Source organism: Lycium ferocissimum, chromosome 7, assembly GCF_029784015.1.
Source record: "Lycium ferocissimum isolate CSIRO_LF1 chromosome 7, AGI_CSIRO_Lferr_CH_V1, whole genome shotgun sequence".
NCBI classification, from domain to species: domain Eukaryota; kingdom Viridiplantae; phylum Streptophyta; class Magnoliopsida; order Solanales; family Solanaceae; genus Lycium; species Lycium ferocissimum.
The window spans coordinates 20711939-20722214 of record NC_081348.1 but is presented as its reverse complement, the minus strand read 5'-3'; the positions used below and the strand labels follow the sequence as shown (position 1 = coordinate 20722214).

At 34.9% G+C, this 10276-nt stretch overlaps 2 protein-coding genes across 12 annotated transcripts; both read right to left on the bottom strand.

Moving 5' to 3' along the window:
• Positions 1-70: 70 nt before the first annotated feature.
• On the bottom strand, positions 71-2605 carry LOC132063720 (NAD(P)H:quinone oxidoreductase). The gene is made up of 3 exons (XM_059456410.1): positions 2471-2605; positions 2190-2381; positions 71-615 (listed from the first exon to the last, which is right to left on the bottom strand). The coding sequence occupies exons 1-3, from the start codon at positions 2568-2570 to the stop codon at positions 308-310; spliced, it is 600 nt and encodes a 199-aa protein (XP_059312393.1). The 5' UTR covers positions 2571-2605; the 3' UTR covers positions 71-307.
• Positions 2606-3892: 1287 nt separating this feature from the next.
• On the bottom strand, positions 3893-8450 carry LOC132063719 (pentatricopeptide repeat-containing protein At2g13600-like). 11 transcript variants are annotated; one of them, XR_009416442.1, is made up of 3 exons: positions 8287-8450; positions 5611-5763; positions 3893-5173 (listed from the first exon to the last, which is right to left on the bottom strand). XR_009416442.1 is itself a non-coding variant. In XM_059456405.1 (3 exons), the coding sequence occupies exon 1, from the start codon at positions 8118-8120 to the stop codon at positions 6372-6374; it is 1749 nt and encodes a 582-aa protein (XP_059312388.1). In that variant the 5' UTR covers positions 8121-8280; the 3' UTR covers positions 3893-3976; positions 4065-5173; positions 5611-6371. The 11 variants fall into 11 exon arrangements, 10 of the variants coding, with proteins under 10 accessions (XP_059312388.1, XP_059312386.1, XP_059312387.1 ...); XM_059456405.1 differs by lacking the exon at positions 8287-8450 and having other exon boundaries at positions 3893-3976; positions 4065-5173; positions 5611-8280; XM_059456403.1 differs by lacking the exon at positions 8287-8450 and having other exon boundaries at positions 3893-4407; positions 4500-5173; positions 5611-8280.
• Between the last annotated feature and the right edge of the window lie 1826 nt (positions 8451-10276).

Genomic DNA, 10276 nt, shown 5'->3' with positions numbered 1-10276 from the left:
AAATAAAAACAGATCAATTCTAATTGCAAAACAAATTTAAGAGACTACAGGGGCAAGTAAACTCGAGAGGGAACATTAAGCCAGATAATAACTTAAATAGCTAGTAATACTCCAGACACAGATTTTACTTATCCAGCCATTACATCAATCACTTTCATACAATTTCAATTCTGCTAACACGTTTAATCAACTGAACAGATGTTTCAAATCTAAAAGTAGAATTCTTATCCATGTGAGCTGGAAATGCAGGAGAAAATTTTGACCACCCATATTGGATGAAGAAATGGACCACATTCACTGGGAGAAGCTATTCACACTTGCCTTTGAGTCTCAAGGTAAATGCCTGTAAAGCCAAAAGAACTGCTTTGATTCTCTGCTTGGTTTCTTCATCTGTCAGCACACCATCACTGTCAAACTTCGATGGTTGCTGGAATGCGTTCAGGAAAAATTCAGGTTTGTTAATGAAATGAAGATCAAGGTAGACTCCTATCTGCCGAAGGTGATACTGTGATCTTCCTCCACCAAAGCCACCACCAGCACTCACCATTGCTGCTGCCTTATCAGCCCAAACGTTTGGAGGTCGAGATGCCCAATCAATTGCATTTTTCAGGGGTCCTACCCAAGGAGCAGGAAATCATAATCATCAGTACCAAGAGTATCATCACAAGAAGAGAAAATCCATCACTCTATTTGCACTCCCGTATTGACATAGTACGTCAATACTGTGTACCACGATAGTCTACAAACTAATCTAGCAACCTATAGCTACTTGCATATCCAGAGCCTAATCTACAAAACTTTCAGATTATAAGGGTTTGGATCAAAACTAGGTGACCAAATCCTCCGTTTGTATTACGATGTACAGGCTATGATTACCTCAACTCTTGCAGTCACACCCATTACAGTAACAGATAAGACTCCCATGTTACGGCTTCTTGTTGATTGCTTAAACAGATAGTAACTAACAAACACATAAAACCCAATGGTACAACAAATTTAACGCTCACTCCTCCAATCAAATGAACCAAGTTAACCCACAAAAGAAAATAAGAGAAGGCATACTAAATAATCATCATATCAACCTGAAAGACGAGCTGAGAAGATATCTTTACAGTGCTTTGGGAGTATTTCACATGTCCACAAATGTTAGGCGTTAAGCTCAGCTAATCACCACATTCATTTATACATCGTTTTACAACCAATTACATTTTGATATCCCTATCAAGTTCTTAATTTTGCTCTTATTTATCTCTTAAATAAGATCATCCTACATATAGCGCTGAATGAGATAAATATCTTGGATAATAAATATTTCATATTATAAACATTTTCTTTAGTAACAATTTTTCCACCATGTACAGCCTTTGTATGCTATCACCTTTTATAAAAGTTCCATTTGAAGCATCTTTCTGTTTCAACCACCATCAAACACTAAATAAATAGGCATGCTTAATTAGCAATAATGAACATGGGCATTGGGCCCAGCTAATTAAAACCAAAACTATTCAGAATCTCATCCATCTAGAACACCAATTATTTTCTTTTGCTAGCTTTGAACTTTTTCATTATTTTCTTTTTCCTTTCTTCCTTTTTTGATATTCAAAGCTCTCTGCTCACCATAGATAAGCATCATAAATTCTCATGCTTGATCTACAAGTTCTCAGATTCTCCGAGCATAGAAGTCGAAACAGCAGTAAAGTAATCAAATCTCAGACCAAGTATAGCATAAATTAGAAATGCCAATTAATAACTGCCATAAGAACAGATTAAAGAATTATTCCCTCCGTCCCATATTAGTTGTCCACATAACTAAAAATATCCGTCCCAAAATACTTGTCCATTTACAAAAACAAGATACAATAGATTACAATATTCCTATTTTGTCCTTAACATTAATTGTTTTTTAAAGTAACCAATATTGATTAATTGAACAGAGATAAAAATAATGTAGTAAAAATACACTTTTATTTTTGATTTCTTAAGTGGTCGTGTAAAAGGAAAAGTAGACAAGTAATATGGGACGGAGGGACTAACTATGGTCATATTCTGTTCCCCCAGATCCAAACTAATTTAGATTCGAGGAATCTGCAACTTACTTTAATATTTGCTTACACTCTGGTTTAGCTTCAACATAGTTAAGCCTAATTGGAGTATCAATTAGAGAAAATGAAGGGGGGAAAAAAGGATACCTGTAACGGAATAGTTGTACTCAGGAGAAGCAAAAAGGTAACAATCAGCTTCTTCAATCTTCTTACGAAAAGCCTCAACAGCAGGTGGATAAGTTCCGTTCACCTCAAGATCAGTATTCAGAAACGGTAACGGCGATATGTCAACGTACTCAATCTCCATTCCCTTTACAGAATCCTTACATATCTCAATCGCTACGCCCAATTACAAATCATTTAGCAATTACAAGCAACAAATCAATATGCTGAAACAATTTTTTTTTTAATGAGAAAAAAGGGTGTACCGGCATTGAGGAGACCACGGTTATAGGAACCTTTACGGAGGGAACCACAGATCCCAGCTACCTTGATTACTGGTTGAACTGCCATCGCCGCTGCTTGCATTTTCACTCTGGATAGTATTTTTTTTCAGTCTTGTTTATGTTACTGGAGTATGTTTCTTTTCAGCACAGATTTATATAGGGGAATTCAGAAAGGCCTGAGCTGACAGGTGATATCTGCTATGATGAACTTATTTAAAACGAGGGGGGTACTGTTGACTCGTCGTCCTCGGTAGTTGTTTTGCTGTCTTTTGAATACTACTCGTCTCAATTTACATGATACAGTTTCATAAAAATGACATATTTTCTTATTTGATAATAATTTAATTTTAAATTTTATCTTTTATTTAACAAAATATTTATAATCATATAAATATTTTAACTTATTTTAGATCATAAAATTTATAATTCTTCCTTTATTTTTTAAACTTTGCGTTCAATCAACCTAAGTCACATAAATTGGGACAGAGGGAGTATTTTTTTTTTTTTTGTTTCATTCCGACGTCTGATGAATCATTACATCTTTTTGGTTAGCTGTCAATTGGGCAAAATGGTAAGTTCAAAATACATTCCAAAACATTTTAATTTTTAAACAAACCACTATAATAAAGAGTCTTTTAACAGAATAGCGTCATAGTGGAGCATTTGATATAAATAAAATAGTACAAAATAAAGATTAGTTTAAATTTTTTAGCAAGTTATACTCAAATTTCAAATACAAAGAACCGCATTTAACTAATCTAAAGGTTATCATGCCACTTTCTTTGTCCAGGTCCAAACCAAAAAGGTCATGATTGCTGGCTGCTTGCCTTCACTATTCTATTATTTTTGTTTGCTTTCAACTTCTCATATAGTGTTGGAGATCATTTCAAAAAGATACAAACGGCACGAAGAATGCTGAATAGTAGTGGAGACCATACTTTATTTTTCTATTATTATACAATACTCCTTTTCCTGTTAAGTTTTAGGGTTTATGTTTTAACTTTGAAACAAAAAATGTCTACTTTATGCAACATTAAAGATTTATTATTTGTAGCAGTATATATAAAGGACCAAAATAGATCTACAATTATACATAAGGGACTATTTTAGTCATTTTCTCTTCGGTCGAGCACACTGGTCATCGAGAAACTTTAATCCCTACGGAGAGGTCGATGCTTTTTAATAAAGCGTTTGATTTAATGACATGCAATGAAAGAATATGTCACGACATAGGTTTAAATTAAGTTCAATCAGCCGAGAGGCTATTCCTATTTCATACTGTATGGACATCAACAGTTTGGTAACCTGGGTGTTTTGGATCGGAAAGAAGAGAAAATACTGTGTTTGGAACAAACAACTCTAAAACAATTTAAGGAAAGAAGAGTGAAAAAGAACTACGTATGATTTACCATGAATACCTTCATAAATTAAAGTAGAAAAATTATTGTTCAGCTATTGGAAGCATCATATCCAACCCAAGCTATGCTACTGAGAAAATTAAAATTTTATTAGAATAAGTTGCAAAAAATTAAGATGCGTAAAGATGAAAACATCACAAAAATGTATATAGGTGTACCAAATGGATTGATTAAAGTCACGGCCTGCTCCACATATAGCCTTAAAATGTTGGTGTGGATACTCAAAATTTTCACATGATATAATAGCTGAACTTTGATAAGCTTATCCTTTCGCTTGTAAATCACCGCCACACTTTTCTTAGCTCCTTCCGTCAACCATAAGTCCATTGTCACAACTGTTTGCTATCTATATCTCTAGCCAATTCTGCATTGTCTCTGCTTATTCCATTGCTCCGAACTTCTGTCTTTCAATTATGCACATCGAGCTACTTGCTTTACTCTCTCTACTCCTAGTCAACCTTCAACTTGCTGAGCCACTCCAGGCTCCTTAAAATCACGCAGCTGAGCAACAAAAGAAATAAAGAAATCAAGAAAAGAAGAAAAAAAACATTAGTACACATTTAATTAAAGAGAGGGGTTATTTAGAGATATACAATGTCCTACATAGATAGTATAAAGGCTTCCTCATGATTTATAATAGTCGTGACTCGTGAGCTACTCCACCGATTGTTCTTTGGGTTTTGACTTGAATACTCAAATTTTTTCGCAAGCTACAATTTGAAAGAAACCAAATTCCTAAACCACTGGAGTGTATTGTGAAGAGAATATTAATATGAATAATGAAGGTACACAATATCAATCTGATGTGTCAAAAACGTGAAAACCAAACACAATATGACAGTGAATTACAGTTATGGTAAGAATAAAGTATACGATTAGAGCAAAGTCTCCTAGATAATTGATTAAATGGTCGGTGTCAACGGCCATCATAACAAAATGATGAGATGGATAAAAACCCATTAAAAGGGAACAAAACATGCCAAGAACCACTGACAGTTCTCGGAGATCAGCATTGTAGGTTTTGGAGGAGGTGAAGAGCAATGTAGGCGGAGCAACACTTAAGGGTTGCAAACAAATGCTTTCTTTCCCCTTCCAATTGATGCTTGTCTGGAAACATAACATAGGCTTTTGATGCCTCAATTCCTTCAACTATAATTAAATGATTCATCGTCAGCAAATGGTCCCTCATGCCTTAAAAAAGTCTCATATCAAATCCCTAAGAACCACTTCTTCCTCACTTTAAAGAGAACCTGTCAGGCGATACTTGCTGCACTCGAAGAACGAAAATTAAGAACTGATGGAACTTCTGCAATTGCACGCCATAAAGGTAATGTTACTAGAAGTAAACTACTATTAAGTTACTTAAGCTTCAGCAAAATGTCCCTTATTTGATACAGAATCCTCATTTCAAGTCTCTAAGAACAAAATTTGCCTCGCTAAAGAGAACCTATCAAGCCATTATTTTTTTACATTTGAAGAATGAACATTAAAGAGTGAAACTTTTGTAATTGCACGTCTTAAAGGTAAGTTACTATAAGTGTTATAAAAGCAAGTGAACCACAGTATAAATATTCCCTCTCAAAATTAAATGCAAAGGCTAGAGTCAAGATGAATCAGGATCAGCGATGCTGGATTTTAACCGTGGTACGTCAACCAGAAGCAGAAACTGTCATGGTAAATATTGAAATAGAGATGGAAGTATACCTCAGAGCTGTCTCTATGCCATGTCGTGCCTTCTGAATATACTTGCCTGTGATTTTATATTTGTCGTGTTACCTATCCCGGCTTCTTAACATTTCGGTAGTGAACTGAGCAGACTGGTTTTGCGGATAACTCAAGGAATACAGATTTTGTAACCTGAAATCAATAGCAATGACTGAGAGAAAATTAGTTTTGTAAAAAAAGATTATATGCTAATAATAGGAATAGACTTATTGAGACGTTGACAATGTTAAGAATTATAACTCGCTCATGACCGAGGTGAAGTAATAGGCATGGCATCAATATCACTTTGCCCTAAAGAAACATTTGGATGCTGGGAACATGAAGCCAGTGGTTCATAAGAAATGAATGGTTGTGATAGCTAATAGGTCCATGTGAAAGAAGAGTCATATTTCTCACCAAAATGAAGAGCATTAAACCAAGGCACAGAAACATTACCTGTGCACCAAAGTGGTGGATACCTAGACAGACACATTATCTGTGCGCCAAAGAGGTGGATACCTGCACGTTAATGCTGGATCTATCTGCTGCTCATAATATCAATATCTCTGAAACTTCAAGCAGCAAAGATTCTATTATAGTGCCTAACAATCTTATATTCATGTTTCTACCCTTAAGATAAGTGATAATATCTGCAAAGACAAAATCTGTCCCTCACTTTTGTCTTTTCCCAAATTTCGGCTTGCACCACAGCTCATATTTAATTGTCAAATTAGAAAGCATTGTACATGGTTAAACCTCTTTCAATCATGGAAAGAAAATGGATCATCTTCAAGAGAGTAAGAGCTTCCAATTTGAAATACGTATTCAGCATCCTTCATTGGATATATGAGTTTAAGTAGCAACTCTTTTATTTCTTCTGACCGACTGTGGGACTTGTCTTTAGCGACAAACTTATGTCTGATATTTTTTATCTCAATCCAACTATAAGCTGCTTCTTTCACTAATCCTCTGTTATCCATGTACCTTCGCAGACTGCGGGCATCATCCCACTTTCCTGCTGCTGCATAGATGTTGGATAGCATAATATACCTGGCAGCATTATCAGGTTCCAGCTCAAATAGAGCTTCTGCTGCACTTCTAGCAAGTTTCAAGTTCCCATGCACCCTGCAAGCACCCAAAAGTGCGCCCCACATTCCAATGTTGTCCGTTCCCCAAGGAGCTCCCTTGATCAACTCCGCAGCGTCTAGAAGCCTGTTCTTCCGGCCAAGTAAATCAATCAAGATAGCATAGTGATCTAATTGGGGTACTATACCGTATTCCCTCTCCATTGAATGAAGATATTGGAATCCTTTAGATAATAAACCACAGTGACTACAAGCAGATAAAACCCCAAGAAAAGTTACATGATTTGGTTTTGTATCTGCTTCAATCATTTTGTCAAACATGAACAATGACATCTCTCCGTTTCCGTTGTGGGCAAACCCATTTATTATCGAGTTCCAACTAACTCGATCCTTCCCATCTAACCTTTCAAACAATGTCATAGCAGATATCATGTCTCCACATTTACAATACATGTCAATCAAAGCATTAACTATAAACACATTATGCAAATCAATTAAACATGTATATCTAAAAATGTGTCCATGAACCTGCTTCCCTTTATCTAAAAGAGGTATATCTGCACAAGCACTTAGAACACAAACATAAGTGGATGCACTGGGAACAATACCTTCTTCCAGCATTTCCTTAAAAATACACAAAGCCTTATCTCCTTCTCCATTTTGAGCAAACCCCGTGATCAAAGCAGTCCAAGCCACCACATTTCTGACCGGCATACGATCAAAAAGTGAGCACGCATCTGCCATTCTAGATGCACGTATATAAGCAACCAACATCGAAGTCCAAGAGAATACGTCGGTCTCATGCATTTGACAGAAAATAAAATACGAGTACTCGGGTTTACCACATTTCCCATAAGCATCAATCAATGCATTGCAAACCACAAGATTAAACCTCACACCAACCACAGTCGCTAACCCATGCAGTTCACGCAACAACCTCAACGCACCCAAATAAGCACAAGCATTTACCACACCAACAACCGTGAACTCGTCGATAAAGAACTCACACCCACACTGTATTTTCATTCTTTTGAAAAAGCCCATAGCTTTTCCTGGAAACCCGTGATGAGTTAAGCTAGATATTATCGTGTTGTAACTCACAACATTTGGTTCAGGCATTATATCGAGCAGCTGGAAGGTCTTTTCAAAAAGACCCTTTTGACAGTAACCTGTAAGTAATGTGTTCCAAGATTGGGTGTTCTTGTTTGACACTTCATTAAAGGCCTGATGTGCATATTCTACAGAGCTACATTTAGAGTACATGTCTATAAGTCGATTGGCAAGGAATGTGTTAAAGTTTAATGCAGTCTTGATTAGTCGAGAGTGTATCAGTCTACCCAGCTTGAGATCATTAGTTCTAATGCATTTTGTAATAAGGTGTGCCAAGTGATTAGGCTCAGAAGATATGGCTTCATTTGGTTGCATTAGAGCAAAGAGCAAAATTTAGTAAATAAACTCGAGTCGATTGAGAAGTAAGAAATAAATTAGAGAGATTTGTTAGAAGCTCAAGAATGATTACAATTAAGCAATATAATGAATGATCCTAAAAGCTGAAACTAACAGTCAATATTTGATCAACCTTAATTCGCACCTGAAATGAGTTTTGAGCTCGTTCCTTCCATAGTTTATATGTAACCCAATTGAATGTAGGCCGTTAGATTCTCCATGTTCACAAGCACTTGGTTGTCTTACCAAATTCCTTTTAATTAGATTATTCTTAATTAAAAAAAAAATCATTATAAGAAATTTAAATATCATTATAAGAAATTTTGTTATGTTCCTTGGATGATGCGTACAATATTTTGGAGATGGCTACACATATACCTTGATTATATATCTTTTAGGAATAATTGGTTTGGTAGCGTTAGGTAGAAATATAGCCAATCTAATATTTCACGTGCTTGGAAGAATATTGTCATATATCTAATAAAAATCAGAAAACAACCGAATAAATTGATGAAAATCGAAGTATAAAAAACCGACTTAATGAGGTTTGATTTGATTTCAATATTTAAAAAATCGATTTATTAATTTAATTTTTTTAAGCAAAAAATGATCAAAACTGAAGCATGAATAAGAAAATAAACTTGCTGGAGATGTTGTCTGGGCCAAACTCAGTAAGCCCGCGCCATTTTTACTTCCTGGGCACTGCTACCGGAGGGCAATTCGCCGAATGCCCCTCTTTTGGGGGTTCTTTAGATTTTGCCCTTAAAATGTGGTTTTTAATTATTGCCCTTCCGAGCAAAAGCAACATAGTAAAAAGACATTATTACCCCTAACCGTTACATATAAAAACAAATATCGTTATTCTCAAATCCTTGCTTCTTTCATATCGTTAACCCAGCCCAACTTCGTTCCCAATTTTTCACATTATTCAAATCATTGTTCCAAGTCAGATTTCTCAATTGATTTTGCTACTACAACATCAGTAAAAGGTACAAATCTTAATTCAACTCAATTTAACGATTTTATTGAGTTTAGATTGTGAATATTTGAAAAAAAATCATCTTCTACTTGACCTGATTATTAAGAAACATATGACACTCTGCCGTATTGAACATTGCGCATGATAAAATTAATCAACAAAATAGAATTGATTGGATTTATACTTTGTTCGATTTTTAATTACTTTATACCTTAATTAAATTAGTATACAATGCTTATTTACTTGAAATTGTAATTATAATATTTAAATCAGGCAATGCTTATCGATTTAAACTTGAATTAAGGCAAACTGTGTACAGGAGGCAAAAGGTCAATTTACAAAAGAGTACAAGATGTTTGCAATTCTGCAATGTTCTCGAACCAATTTTATAACAAGTATGCCGGAGAAAGCAAAAGTTCTGGTTTATGTAAGTATAATTAGTCCAAGATTCGTCAATCCTCTAATTGGAATAATCGTTATGTATTTGATTTAAATTGATGAAGGTAGAGGAGGTTTTCATTTTTTTATTTTTTAAACCAAAAACGATTCTCATTATCATCGAAAACAAAAAGTGTTTATAGCCTTTAGGAGGCAAAAGGTCAATTTACAAAAGAGTATAGTATGCAGACACTGCAATGTTCGAACCAATTTCATAACAAGTACGCGGGAGAAGGCAAAAGTTTTGGTTTTTAAGAAGTATAAATTAGTCCATTCTAATCCCCTTTAAATTAAATCCGGGGGCATTTGATTTTAAAAGAAGGAGAGGGGGTTTTCATTTTTTATTTTTTTAAAACCCAAAAAGATCTGATTATCATCAAAAAAAAAAAGTGCTCGCGAAGGCAAAAATTCAATTTCAAAAATATGTTTGGTTTTGCAATGCAACCCAAATTTCCATTTTAAAAGGTCGGGGGTTTAGAAGATAAATTACCCAAAAAAATCCTCTAATTGGGAAAAACATTGGGGATTTGTTTAAAAAAGGGTGGGTGAGGGGTTTTCTTTTTTTTTTTTTTTTAAACCAAAAATTTTTGCATTATCCAAAAAAACAAAAAAATGCTTATCCAAAACAAAAAGGGCAATTTAAAAAAGTAAGTTGCCACGAATGGAACCAATTTATAAAAGTATGGGAGAAAAGGAAAAGTTTGGTTTTTAATTTACC